The 15,000-nt window shown below is 49.4% G+C and overlaps 1 protein-coding gene across 1 annotated transcript in view; it reads right to left on the reverse strand.

Moving 5' to 3' along the window:
- Window positions 1–15,000, reverse strand: part of ldlrad4a (low density lipoprotein receptor class A domain containing 4a) — a 68,899-nt gene that overhangs the window by 35,023 nt on the left and 18,876 nt on the right. The window contains exons 2-3 of the mRNA XM_062528729.1: window positions 10,936–11,538; window positions 4,911–4,967 (exon numbers count right to left, since the gene is read on the reverse strand). Of these exons, the coding sequence (XP_062384713.1) occupies window positions 4,911–4,967; window positions 10,936–10,975 (97 nt within the window). The 5' untranslated portion in view covers window positions 10,976–11,538. The remainder of the gene's footprint in view (window positions 1–4,910; window positions 4,968–10,935; window positions 11,539–15,000) is intronic.

Raw genomic sequence — 15,000 nt, forward strand, 5'->3', positions numbered from 1 at the left:
TGCGGATCGGTTTGACAAGAGGAGAGCCTGACAGCGAAACCTACTCGAGTCCTTCCGCCTCTCCCTCCCTCCTTTTCTCCCTCCCTCCCTCTCCCTCCCTCTCCCTCTTCCCTCTCTCTCTTTCTGTCTCCCACTGGTCATGCATTTCAGAGCACTTCCTCCCTTGGCCTCTCCGCGGTCCCTTGTGCACCAAGTCATGTGTCTTCTGGTGGTGTGACATTTAGAATGTGTTGATGTGTTTACATCCTGGTTAGCGTGGATGCTTGTAAGTGGTTTTTTTTACCATGTATATGTGTGTGTGTGTGTGTGTGTGTGTGTGTGTGTGTGTGTGTGTGTGATGGATGATATGTTGCTAGTCACCAAAGACACATTTCTGTGTCAAACACATAAGAGCATGGGGGGGGGGGGGGGGGGTATTTGTGTGTGTGTGTGTGTGTGTGTGTGTGTGTGTGTGTAATCTGTTTGTAGGTACGCTTTTGAATGTCAAGCATAGGAAGGTCATGGCTGCTCTGTTTGCAAAGGTCAATGTGTGGGTCACTGGCCCCAAAAAAGAAGGACAGTAGCCTTGCACTTACACACACGCACACACTTACACTCACACACACACACACACACACACACACACACACACACAACAAACAACTCCTCAGACAGACTGACACGCAAGGGTAAAGCATGAATAGAATACATACACACACACACACACACACACACACAAACACACCTCAGACAGACTGACACACAAGGGTAAAGCATGAATAGAACACACACACACACACACACACACACACACACACAAGGGTAAAGCATGAATAGAACACATACACACACACACACACTTTCTCACTCTCATTATGTCTCTCTCCCTCAAGTCACCTGTAAGTCACGCTGCTTGGACACATTCCCAGAACCCAAAAAAGCAGCCTCTCTTCTCTTCCCTCTCCCTCTCCCTCTCACACCATCCCTCCCTCCCTCCCTCCTTCCTTTCCTCCCTCCCTCTTTTGCCAGTCCTGACCACTTACCAGGGCCCAGTTCACCCCAACCAATAATGGTGCTAGACGACACATCGGGACAGACAGACAGACAGACACCACTTGACAGGGACAGAGCCGCCACTCCCAGCGGATGATAGCACAGTACAGCACAGTACAGTACAGCACAGCACAGCACAGCACAGTACAGTACAGTACAGCACAGCACAGCACAGCACAGCACCGCGCAGCACAGCACAGTACAACGCAGTACAGTACAGCAAAGCACAGCACAGCACAGCGCAGTACAGCACAGTACAGCACAGCACAGCACAGCACAGTACAGCACAGCGCAGCGCAGCGCAGCGCAGCACAGCATAGCACAGTACAGCACAGCACAGCAGAGCACAGCACAGTACAGTGCAGCCAAAGCTAGCCAGCCCTGTAATCAGCAGCACAGCCTCCCGAGTGTGAGCAGACAGACAGTGGCGCGCACTACGCAGTTAAAGGGCTGTAGGGGTTTAGAGAGCGTCTTAATGTTCAGCGTAGACCAAACCAAACACGCAAGCAAAGAAAAACGCAGACAATCACACTGAGGGGTTTTTTTTTGGGAGGGGGGGGGGGGGGGGTCGGGAGGGGTATGGTTGAGGTGGGGGGTGTAGACAGTGGAGGAGTGTGGGTAATGTAGTCTTTTTGTTGTTGTTGTTGTTGTTGTTGTTGTGTCTGAGTCTGTGGAGATCAGTCAGACAATGAGGTCAGGGGGGCTAATGGGACACACTTATGATGTGATGGGCTGGGGGGTGGGGTGTCATCCCGCTCCTATCCATATCACCACCTTCGCAGTTTATCGTTCTCTTTTTTTCTTTTCCCTCACTCTTTCCTTCTGAAACCCCCCCTCGTTGTCCCCCTCTCTTCTCCCTATCTGAAGTTGGTTTTACACAAACCTATCATTCTCTGTCTTGTCTGCACAGTCCCCCCCCCCCCCCCTCTCTCTCTCCAGTCCCCCCCCACGTCTGGACTGGTGTGGTCTGCTCTGCTCTGATCCCTGTGTGATTGGAGGGGAAGGTGGTGTGTGTGTATATGTGTGTTATGTGTTGTGTGTGTTTGAGGGGGGGTCGGGGGGGGAGTGTCTGCAAGAGCGCTGATCGGGGTAGTGTGGGGTGGGGGAAGTGGAGTGGAGTGGAGGTCTGGGGAGGTTTGTGGGGGGAGGGGGACCCCTCCATGCTGCAGCAGCCAGTGCCTTGCGACTCCCCCTGCTCAGGGAGACCCCCGGCTCACCCAGACGAGCGGCGTCTAGACGGTATTCATGATCCATCTGTCTGGCAGGGCCGCCGAGATGGCAAACTCGATTAGAATTGAAATATATTTTTTTTGCTCCTACTGCCTATCAACCCCCCACCCCACCTCACCACCACCACCACCATTACTTGTCTCTCTCTTTCCCTGTCCCTCTCCTCCTCTACCTACAATCCCTCCCCCTCTCTCTCTCTCTTTTTTCTCTCAGTTTGCACTCTCCTGTTTCTCTTTCACCCCCCCTCCATTTCTCTCCCATTTGTTCTGTCCAACTCCTTTATTGCCCTCCCTCTCCCTGCCTCTCTCTCTCTCTCTCTTTCTCTTTCTCTCTCTCACTCTTCCCACAGACATTTTCACCCAGATACACAGACACACAAACAAATACACACACTAACCCAAACACACCCCGAAACAGCATTCAGCTACTGAAAATTCAATCAGAGCATGCAGACACACACACACACACACACACACACACACACACACACACACACACACACACACACACACACACACACACACACACACACACACACACACACACACACACACACACACACACACACACACACACACACACACACACACACACAGGTGTCTGGGAGATGGCAGCCAGCCGCAGTCAGTCATTAACATGCGGGCTAGACTGCTAAATATTTGAAGTGGCGGCGTTGGACCGGTTCCACTGGAAAAGAGCGGCCCTTGTCGAGGAGACGCCGCTGCGCACACACACGCGCACACAAAAAGGGGAAGGCTAAAAAAAGCACGGGTATCACTCAAAACCAAACGGATCCAAGCAAAGAGGGCTAGTAGAATGAAGGTCAAAGGGAAAGAGACAGGACAGAGGGTGAGGGTGTGTGTGTGTGTGTGTGTGTGTGTGTGTCTCTATCAGAGGTGAGAGAACAGAGAGAGGGTAAAGTTTACGAGGGTGTGTGAGAGAGAGAGAGGGAGAGAGGGAGGGAGAGAGAGAAATAAAGATAGACAGAGAAGTAAAAAGGGCAGGAAAGTAGCAAGAGAGTACACAGAAGAGAAGAGAGAGAGAAAGAGAAAGAGAGAGAGAGAGAGAGAGAGAGAGAGAGAGAGAGAGAGAGAGAGAGAGAGAGAGAGAGAGAGAGAGAGAGTGTGTGTGTGTGTGTGTGTGTGTGTGTGTGTGTGTGTGTGTGTGTGTGTGTGTGTGTGTGTGTGTGTGTGTGTGTGTGTGTGTCTGTGAGAGAGAGAGAGACAGACAGAGGCAGTAAAAGGAGCCCTGTAAAGTTTACTTGTGGGGGTACTAAAAAAAAAAAACTTCTTGAAACAAAAGCCTGGTCTACATCAAAGGCTGCCTGTTCGGCTCAGACCGAGCCCTTCACCTTCCCAAATGAGCCCATTAACAGGAGAACAGCGCGCCGGAACATTCCACCTTCTGGTGCATTTGCATTTCAGACGTGCGGCTGGGGAAAACGTAGCTATAGCTTCTTCAGCCCTGCAGTCGCAGAGACAATCCGCTTTTCAATGAATGAACGGATGAACGAATAAATGTATGAATGAGTAAATGAATGAATGAATAAATTAGCTGAAAATAGGTCAAACACTTCTAATGAAAGAGGTGGAAAGACCTACATGATGACTAGAGCCGCATTATTTATGAAAGCGTTCTTGATTCAGAACTATTACAGACTGGATTTGTCTAAAAACCTGTCTGAACACTCAAAGTGAAGTTTCTCGAGTCATCTCCGGGGAGCTAAGTGAGCAGAATGCTAATGCCTGGGAACCGGGCTCCGTGGCCATGGAGCAACCCTACTAGAAATCACTGGAGATAGACTCCAGCTGTGTGTCCAGCATTTTAATTGTACCGCTTCTTTGATCCTGTTTCGAACCATTCGCTTATTAATTATTAAATGCTTGTAAGAACGCCCCGACCAGCCAAAAAAAAAAAAAAAACCACCACACAATTTTTTAGCCTCTTTCATTCGACTTTTCCTAAGAAACAACAACAAAAAAACCCCCAGTGCTGTTTACGTTCACAACGGAGCCTACGGCTTTCACTTCACTCGCAACTTCTCTCCCCTTTCCTCCTTTCTCCACATTTGAAAAGCCCAACAGCAAACTTCCTATTCAAACGCATCTCACTGAGCGATACACTTGAACAGAAAAGATATATATAAATCCTGATTTTTGAGCTGGCTCATGAAGAGAATCCTCCAGCAGAATGTATGTGGATGAGTGCTGGTATTTTTGGTTGAGTAGGGAATATATTATATGAGGCAGCTTTCTGTATGCATGGGTGTATTTTTGCGCGGCCTTCTTTTAGGCGGTAGACATACAGAATTAGTTGCGAGTTGCAAGACATCACAAAGTCTGGCCGCGGATATCAAAACAACGCGCTAGCCGACACAACAACCGCGGCTTTAATTGCACAACTGGCATGACATCATCTGAATGGAACACTAGCATTATCACAACAGAGTAACAGTGTGAGATAGATGTGGGACTGTTAATGTGCCGTGTCTGTGTGTGTGTGTGTGTGTGTGTGTCTGTGTGTGTGTGTGTGTGTGTGTGTGTGTTTGTGTGTGTGTGTGTGTGTGTGTGTCTGTCTGTGTGTCAGAGGTAGAGCGAGAGAGAGAGAGAGAGAGAGAGAGAGAGGAAAAGAGGTCAAGGGTGACTCACATTCAAGGGTGGTGGGAGGCGGGGTCACGGCAGGACAGTGCTCCTCAAATTTGCACTCTGAGAGGAGAGAGAGAGAGAGAGAGAGAGAGAGAGAGAGAGAGAGAGAGAGAGAGAGAGAGAGAGAGAGAGACAGACAGAGAGAGAGAGAGGGGGGGGGGGGGGGGACGCATACCAGACAGGTTAAATAATACTGCACAAACAGGTTGCTGCGATGCATAGTGCCCAGGAAAGTAACAATTACAATTTCAAGCCCCTGGGCTGTTTTATTCAGAGAGGCTTGGCATTTCCACAGCGGCAAGATGAAGCTAAATGACTCACTCGCATGTCCCGAGCCATGGCGGAGATTTATCACGGTGTCAGACATACATTTGGTCTGCCATAAATGACTTAGTAGGCTCAGTCTGAGGTGTGAGGGCTCAGGAGACTGTGCTTGCGTTAGTTGGCGTGTATGTGTATTTCTGTGTGTGCGTGTGACCGTGTGTGTGTGTGTGTGTGTGTGTGTGTGTGTGTGTGTGTGTGTGTGTGTGTGTGTGTGTGTGTGTGTGTGTGTGGGTGTGTGTGCTATGTGCATGAGAATATTTGAAGGTGACGGACAATGCAGCTCTGACAGACGAACAAATAAAACAAAACAAATAATACAAACGCTATGTGTGTTCATGTGAGTATTGTTATTTGTGTTTTGTTTGCATACAAGAGAGAGAGGGTGTGTGTGTGTGTGTGCGCGCATGTCCGTGTCGTTGTCTGTTGTCTGTTGCGGGTGCATTGTACTTCCCTTTGAGTCATTCTGAAACTGTACATCAGGTCAACGTGTCACTGCAAAACTTTCTCTGCTTTTCACAGCTTCTCTCTGTGCATTCTCAGAAAAGACCACAATTCACTCCACCCTAACACACCAAATGGCGGATGCTCTCTCTCTCTCTCTCTCGCTCTCTCTCTTCAAATTCAGAAAGCTTTATTGTCATGACCACTCAAAGGAAGTGTTGCCAAAGCATACAATATATCAGTCTAGAAAACATCAAAAAGATACAATAACATAGAATCATAACAACACAATGTGTGATTATCTATCTATCTATCTATTTATATATTTAAATATACATACATATACATATATATATATATATACAGTATACACACACACACACACACATATATATATATAAAAATAAATCCTCTCTCTCGTTCTCTCTCTCTCTCCCCCAAGTCTCCAGACGCTCCCATATCTCCAGACCATGGCCGAGACGCACGTTTACATATGTGTTTCCAGCGGAGCAGGTTTTAATTTGTGGTGAGGGCGTGACATACTTCACATGTTTGGGTTAGCAATCAAGGGGTCTGAGACAGACAGAGAGAGAGAGAGAGAGAGAGAGAGAGAGAGAGAGAGAGAGAGAGAGAGAGAGGGAGGGAGAGAAACGGAAACACACAGACAAACAGTGAGAGATAAAGATGGAGCCAGAGGAAGAGGGGAGCAAAAGAGCGAGACAAAATAGAGGGAGCAGAGAGACAAAGACAGCAAATAGACAGAGTCATAGAGGCTAGGGAGGGACTGAAGACAGAAGAAGAGAAACAGAAAAGGACAGAATGCAAGAGGAGAGAGAGAGATAGAAAGAGAGATGCAAGCAAGAAATAAGGCAGTGACAGGGAAAGAGGACAAGAGAGTGAGAGAGTGAGTGAGAGAGCAAGAGAGTGAGTGAGAGAGCAAGAGAGAGAGTGAGAGAGCAAGAGAGAGAGAGAGAGATGCAAGCAAGAAATAAGGGAGTGACAGAGAAAGAGGACAAGAGAGTGAGAGTGAGTGAGTGAAAGAGAGCAATAGAGAAAGAGTGAGAGAGCAAGAGAGAGATAGAGAGCGCAAGAGAGAGAGAGAGAGGGAGAGAGAGAGCGCAAGTGCGTGTCAGCCTCAGACTGTCTGGGCCGTCTGTCTGCCTTGATGCTCGCTGACCGTGCTCCTCTGTGTCAGCGTCGGTGTGTGTTCGTGGCCGTGTGTGTTCGTGCCCGTGTGTGTTTCGTGCCCGTGCCTGCCCGCCCGTCCGCCCCGCCCCTTTCCCCATGAGTCAGAGCGGCGGCCGGCCGGCCGGTCGGCAGATAAGACCTCAGTCCACCTCTGCTGCTCCCCGTTCGGCCATGGCGCGCCCTGATGCGTGATGTCATCAGGCTCGTTGCCGGGGCGCTCCCAGCCGGCGAGCAGACACCATCTGTGCCGAGGGCCGGCTGGGGAGGGTGGAGACCGAAAGCGAGAGAGGAAGGCCGAGAGAGAGAGAGAGAGAGAGAGAGAGAGAGAGGAAGGGAGGGAGGGGATGTTGTGCTCGAGTTGAGATCACTCTCTGTCTCTCAAATCTGACTCGCCCATGATTTCCCATCACGTTACGCACAGGCTGCCATACCTGCACTCAACTCTCATTTGCAGAGTTGCCATTGACGAAGAAGAAGACAAAAGAAACCTAATGGCTAGAATTGATCGACTCAAAACAGTGTTATGATGAATTATAAACCTTTAAGTGCCATACATATTTTATTTTCTCTCCGTCTGTTCCGTTCAGTTGTCTTGCTCTCCGTCTTCTTCATCTTCCCTTCAACTCGTCCTCCCCCACGTCTAGCTTTTACTCCCCTGTGAATGACTCCACAATAATCTGACTAAGTGGGCTAGATACATATTTAATATAGCATGTAGACTTGTGTGTGCTGCGGCGGAGTGCCAGTGTTGTGTTTGTTGATTCGGAGCGAGGCTTTGCCTTTACGTTGATTAGTCTCCATTAAAACGAGCACAGGTGTCGGTGCCGAGGCTTCTGTGGCATCGTCGCGTCTTGAGAAGGTTCGTCTCCGTCGCTCCTTTTCGCCACAATCTCTCATTCTCTCGCTCTCCTTCTCCCTTCTTCTCCTCCCTTTCACTGTCTCTCTCTCCCTCTCTCTCTCTCTCTGTCTTGCTCTGTCCTTGCCCTTTCTTTACTGTCTGGCTGTTGACGCCTCCAGGTCTTGGCACCTTTTCTTTAAAACAAAAAAAAAAGAAAGAAAGAAAGAACACAACGCTGAAAGATGTGCCAAATTTCCTGCCACACTCTGAGGGCAAACTGGCTGTGTGTGTTGATAGGACACAGACACACTATAGGGAGGAGGAGGGCAGACGACAGCAGGAGAGTGGAGAGTGAAGAGTCCATCTCCTGTACGAACACAGCCAGCTGACCTCTACAGGAACCCTGGGCTAACCCCTAGGATTATTGGACCTGTCTGCTGCAGCAGTTGAGGAATGGCTTTTGAGTGGGGATGGATGGAGGAGGAGGTGGTGGTGGTGGTGAAGGAGCATGGAGCAGCCCCACCAAAATGAAGTCATAGCCCCGTTACAGGGCCAAGCCAAAGAAACGTGTCCTCATAAAGGCATGGAATAAAAAAAAAAATGGTAGGCAGGCACGATGGTAGCCAAAGCATGACCGAGACCAACACATTCTGTGGGTGGGAGTGAGTGTGCTGGATGAAAAAAAAGCGAAAGCGACTGGGATGGTACAGTGGCTTTTGCCTCTCTGAAACCAGGCACCTCTCGGTCTGCTCTTCATGTTCCACGCCAAGTGAACCAAACCGCCGACAAGACAGTTGTCGTCCGGATTGTCGTCGGCCTGTCCAGTCAGTCAGTTTCCTGTTTGGTAACAACCCCCCCCCCCTTCCGAAAAACAAGCCGTCCTAACCGCAGTTTAACCTTGCGGATATTGATTGCTCCCCCCTAGGCTTCCACGCCCATCCAGTTTGTTTAGTACTGTCTGCGAGGCTTCGCGGGCCATCAGTCATTACTCAGTGCTCATTGGCCGGCGTCTGGAGGAAGCCAGGAGCCCCCCCTTCCTCGGCTCGGCTCGGCTCGCCTCTCCTCTCCGAAGCCGAAACCTGCTGAGAACTCCCAAAATGACAGGAATCGATTTGGAAGCTGTCCACGCTCTGACCGCCTCTGCCATAAAACTCCCAACACTCTCCTCTACCACCCACAAAAAGAGAGCAAGGGAGATAGATGGAGGAAGAGAGGGAGAGGGAGAGAGAGAGAGAGAGAGTGAGTGTGTGTGTGTGTGTGTGTGTGTGTGTGTGTGTGTGTGTGTGTGTGTGTGTGTGTGTGTGTGTGTGAAGTGATCAGAGTGTATGTGTATGAGTTTAAAATGGAAGAGAGACTGAACAAGGGAGGGAGAGAAAGAAAGAAACAAGAGAGAGAAATAAAGATTAGACAAGGTAGACAAAGAGTGTGTGTGTGTGTGTGTGTGTGTGTGTGTGTGTGTGTGTGTGTGTGTGTGTGTGTGCGTGTGTGTGTGCGTGTGTGTGTGTGTGCGCGCGCACGCGCGCGTGTGTGCATACTGGAGTATGAAAAAAAACAGAGGGAAAAAAGAGAGTACACAGAGAGTGAGAGTCCAGAAAATATGTATGATAAAGAGAGACTTCCACAGAGATGGTACCTTGTTGCTATGGGTAACTACGGCCAAATCAACAACATGAAATTAGTAAGGTTATAATTACATCAACAAAATTAACACACATCTTTCTTTTCGAATAAAATAATCATGCGGCAATTTTCCTTCATTTTTTCGTTCAGTTTAAAAATAGAGCTTTTATTCTCCGAGCGCAGTCCACGAACACAACCCATCTTTCAGTCCGTCTTGCTTATGCTCTGGGTTGTTATGTCTACTGAAATGCCTCGGTCCTCAAGGACCGCTTCTCTGCGTTCCATCTTTGTCTGGAGAGATTGACAGCTCTGACAGGCCACTGTGGGTCATCCTGGCCAGCTGGAGAGCCAATCACATGCTTTTGGAACGGAATGTTCTGGTATTTCATTTTCCTCCATGATGAATAAAATACCAGAACATTCTGACCCCGCCTCGGCTTGGGGGCCCTCCAGTTGTTAAAACAATATCCTCCACCTCAGGTCTCCCAGGAATTTTCTTTTTTTTCCCTCCTCTTCTTCTCCCACTTCTTCTTTTTTCCTTTTTTTTTTTAGGTAGACGTCTGGATCCAAATTCCGTTCCAAGTTCAAATTCCACATCTGATATTAAAAAATTGCAAGCGGAGGTATTTTTCGGAGTCAGCATTTGGCTGGCTGCGGGGGCCAAGGGCAGACATCCCATTTCGTTAAAAACGTTCTTTTTATGGCGGAAAAAAAGAGAGAGAGATAAAGGTATCTGAATTCCGACAACTTAGGTGTGGGCCGCACATTTTTTTGTTTTTTTGTTGAACACCTTGTGGTCAGCGGACACTTAAACGGTACCAGCTGCATGCGGAGCACCTGGAGGACCCATGATGGGGGAGAATGGTCTTTATTAATAAACACAGCTGCACTCTACGGACTGCACTAAGGACACCCTGAAAAAGAAACCCCCTGCTTAACTCACATCAACTGGTTCTTGTCGACATTTGAAAGCTCAGTCTGACACTAAAATCGCATCAACTTATGTATTGGTTATGCATTGGTTATGTATTGGTTGTCAACGCATAGTCTGCCGCATCAACTTCTGTATTAGTTGTCATTTCAAAGCATTGTCAATGTCGACATTCGAAAGCTCAGTCTGACACTAAAATCGCATCGACTTATGTATTGGTTGTCATGGACATTTCAACGCATAGTCTGCCGCATCAACTTCTGTATTAGCTGTCATTTCAAAGCATTGTCTAAAAAAAAAAAAGACGTCAATGTCGATATATCAAATAATTATACATATTTGTGTCTTTGGAACAACTAACCTGCCAGTGAACTGTTTGAAAAGGCCTGACTCACATTCACCTCTAAGCCCGCCTAAACTTCAAAAAGTAGCCCTTCCTCTTTCACTGCAACACATCGTGACAGCAGACAAATGAGTAACTTCACCAGTTGTGAGCTCAGGGCCTTTGTGACCCGAACTGAAAGTTGTGTGTGTCTTAAAAAAAGTATGTGCACTGTGTCACCATAACCTCATCACACAGTCAACTAGAGAGAAGCTTACGTCAAACATTCTGACACCAGAATCACGCAGTATGATATTGGGAAGTTGCGTTGAACTTGACCATTTTAGTTCTTGGGTCCACTCACCTGTTAAAGTATTTGTGGCCGGATGGTCAGCTGCCTGCATACTGCCCTCGCAGTAATGCCTCCGATCGCAGCGTTAACCAGTCCGAGTGGGTGGGGGGTGTCTGCTGGGGCGTGACGCCACTCTCTTTGCCATCCCAGATCCTCTACGCATCGAGGGCCTCCAAACCCAGACTCGCTCACGACTCCAGGTAGAGGTCACCAGTGCCAGGCTGAGTGACAGTGTTTAGGGGTTTAGGATCAGATAGTTGGGTTTGAGCCAAGACACTCCAGTTTTTTGGGGGGTGGGGGGGGGCCTACGATGAGCTCTGTGAAGCAGGGCGGTTGTTAAGGGATAGGGTGCAACAGTGGCTATGGTTAATGGGAGGGGGTTGGGGGGGCGCTATCCTCCCATCCACATACGCTCAGCCATGTCCCGAGAATTAGACCGCGCTGTGAAGGGATGGGATTAGGTCTTTGCGTCCCGAAAAGGGTGTCCAGGGGTTGCCAAGGGAGAACCTCAAGGGATCGGATCAGATCAGGCGAGGAGACAGCGTGGATAAGGAAGAAAATCTAGACTGCTGGCCATGCCTTCTCAAAATCCCAGGGTTCCTCAGGCTTGACGAACTAAGGAGAGAAAAAGAAAAAGAAGGAGATGATTTAGGTTAGAGAGAGAACTACGGAGAGACATTTTCAGATAAAAAAAACCAAACAAACCAAAAACATATCATACAAAAGCGACAAAAAAAAGTTTCGAGGTGATCTGTTCGCGTCCCCTTGGGGCTTTGAGGGGAGTATCGGGGGGGAAGAATCCCATGGAAGTTTACTCTTGCTCGCTCACTCTCCCTCTCGACGCGGCGAAGCTTCTGCTATTATTTGTTCAGATGCGGGGAGACGGCGGGGAGGCACGTTTGATGTCTAATGATAAACACAACTGGAGGTGGCACAACCCTTTGGAGCACAGAGACATCTCCACTTCAAACAACAGCTCAGAATAGAGGGACCCACTCCACATAACTGCTGCGGCACAGCCAATGCTACTTAAGTGCGCTTGAAGGTGCTTTGTCGGCAGGGAGAGAGAGAGAGAGAGAGAGAGAGGGAGAGAGAGAGGGAGAGTGAGGGAGGGAGAAAGAGAGAAAGAGAGAGAGGGAAAAGAGAGAAAGGAGAGTGAAGGAGAGAGAGCATGATTCCACCCTCATCAGACGCCTGGACGTCTGAGTGGGTTTTTGATTGGCAATCATTAGTATTCGTGTACTAAATAAAGTGCGCGGGGGAACTACTTTTTGACAAAGCGCGAACAATCATCTGTTATCTGCAGGAAAACAGTCAGTGCAGAGGAAAAGAAAAAAACGACACTGTCTCATACCCCGAGCTTATTTATTTACCACTAATCCTTGAGAGCGGGCCTGTATATAAATCAAGCAATGAGATGTGGGAAGGTGGTGGAGGAAGTAATGTGTGAATAGGTGGGGGTGGAGGTTGGGGGTGTGAGGTACAGAGGGCGTTACGAGGGGGAGTAAAAAAAAATAGTGGCAAAAGTTTCGAGTGACTGAAGTTTTCTCTGCGTCCCCGGGACAAGCTTTTTGTTCATTATCGGGCTGACAGTTCTGATATCGGAGGCCATAACGCGGAGGAGCCGAGACGTCCGACTACTCCATCCCTGGGACAGCTTCTGCCTTGTGTCAGCGTTTTGCTGCCTCTATCTCTCTGGAGATCAGCCAGAGCGGCTCGGGGAGACGAGCTGAAAATGGAAGATAGCGGCCCGGGCCCTCGGTGCCGCATGAGTAATGCGGCTCGGCTCGGCGCTCGCTCGGCACTCGGCCGCTCGCTCTTCAAGAGCAGCTCGCTCGGTCGCCAACGTGAGGGACGACTGGAACTCCTGGAAACTCTCTCGCTCACTCACTCCCCCCCTTCTCTCTCTCTCTCTCTCTCTCTCTCTCTATACTCTTCTCTTTCTTTCTGCTCATGTCCTTCTATAGACTCGTTTTTTCCACTCGCTCTCTCTGAGCTTGCTCACTCGCTCGGCCTCCCTCGGTTTTTCAACCTCTCTTTCAGTGAACCCCTGTTGTCCCTCTCCCCGGTTTCTCTCTCTCTCTCTCTCTCTCTCTCTCTCCATTCTCCCTGTGGCCTTGTCCTCCATCTTTTCCCTCTCTCTCTCTCTCCCTCTCCTTCTCTCTCTCTCTCTCTTTTCTCTCTGTATGCCTGGCCCCCTTCGCTCCTCACTCTTCCCTGACAGTGTTTAAAGGTTCTTTGCTGAGAGCCACAGGTGTCTTGATGGAGAGGCCTCACCCGCAGGGTTAGGAGGGTGTGCGTGTGTGTCTGTGTGTGTGCGTGTGTGTGCGTGTGTGTGTGTGTGTGAAGTGGTGGTGGTGGGAGTGTGTGTGTGTGTGTGTGTGTGTGGGGGGGGGGGGGGTCATGCTGTTCAGCTGTGGCTCATCGCTCACCGCTCAGACGCCATACTTAGAGGCCCCCTTTGATCTTTTTTTTCGGGGGGAAATAAACAGATTGCTTTCAATTAAAAAAAGAAAGAACGAGGGAAAGAGAAAGAGAGGAGAGAGATGGAGAGAGGGTAAAAAAACAGCGGAAAGTGGAAAGCAGAAGGCTTGGCCTCATAGAGGAATCTTGCACATTCCCTCTCTCTCTCTCTGTCTCTTGCCCTATCTCTCACTCCCTCTCTCTCTCGCTCCTTCTCTCTCTCTCTCTCCCCCTCTCTCTCTCTCTCTCTCCCTCTCTGACACAATAGGTCATCAAACAATCCCTCTGTGAGCCAAAAGCTCAATCCAAGCCCATACGTTTCATTCTGGGCTGTGGGGCAGCGTACAATACGTTCCCCACAGAGGAGAAGACCTGCAGGGCGTGTTATAGCCTACTTTTGACGTTGATTAATGATCTAACAACTTCAACCAAATGCAAAACAAAAAGGCATGTTTTGAAAGGAGCAAGAGAAGCCCCCATCCCATCACCACCCCCCCCCCCCCCACACACACCCCCATCCTCCGACCTGGCCCATAGGAGGGAAAAAAAAGGAACTCACACTGACACACAACCCATTCCTACGGTCAGCCAACAAAAGAACCAACAAATGGGTGTCAGGTGTCATTATCAAGCTACTAGCGCCATTCTGACTAAAGTGTGTGTGTGCGTGTGTGTGCGTGTAGAATTTTCTCCATTTGTGGCAGACGTATGATTGAGCACCAGTCTCAACACCCACCCACTCTCCCCACCACCACCACCACCACCACCACCACCACCTCCACCGCCACCGCCACCACCGACACGCTCACCCTCTACTTCCATGTGTTTCCGAGCGGTAGACTGATGTGCTGTTGCTATGGGCCTTTTCTGCCGTCGCTAGGCAGGAAGGTATTTTTGGGAGGGAATATCTGCTTTTGTGTGTACGTGTGTGTGTGTGTCTGTGTGTATGTGTGTGTGTGTGTGTGTATGTGTGTGTGCATTTTCAGAGACCTAGTTAGCCCTTAGCGTGCACCCATACTTTTCAGTTTCAATTTCAGACCATGACGAAGACAACGACGAAGAGTGACGACGACGACCACAGCGGCAGATCTCGGAGCAACGGGCAACAATGTGGGCCCACGGGGCGGTCACACCCACGCGCACGCCCAAGCCGATTGTGCGGCCCTAACCCTAATCCTAACCCTAATCCCGAAGCTGGCGTCTCTCGCCCTCGAACACTTAACCTGTACACGCTTCCCACCCCAGCCCCAACAATTTATGTAATCGTCTGACTTATGTAACGAGGCTACTCAATAGAATCCAACAATCTGCTAGCTGCGGCTGCTGCTGCCACCTCCCCAAACGCCTAAACCTGTTCACACACTCCCAACTACCACACACACACACACACACACACACACACAGACGCACACAGACACACACACATTGTTACACTGCTAGCATGATTCGTGTGGGAGCACGGCTAACTCATCAGTGGGTGTCCCAGAGTGGCCATTCGATAGCCCTTTATCTCTGAGCAGACGTCAGCTGCCAGTCATAGGGAGGGGAACTGCAGGTGGTGACTCAACTCTGGTTTCGCCGCTCACATCCTGTCTGTTCCACTATCATTTTCTC

This window comes from Sardina pilchardus, chromosome 24, assembly GCF_963854185.1.
Source record: "Sardina pilchardus chromosome 24, fSarPil1.1, whole genome shotgun sequence".
NCBI lineage: Eukaryota > Metazoa > Chordata > Actinopteri > Clupeiformes > Clupeidae > Sardina > Sardina pilchardus.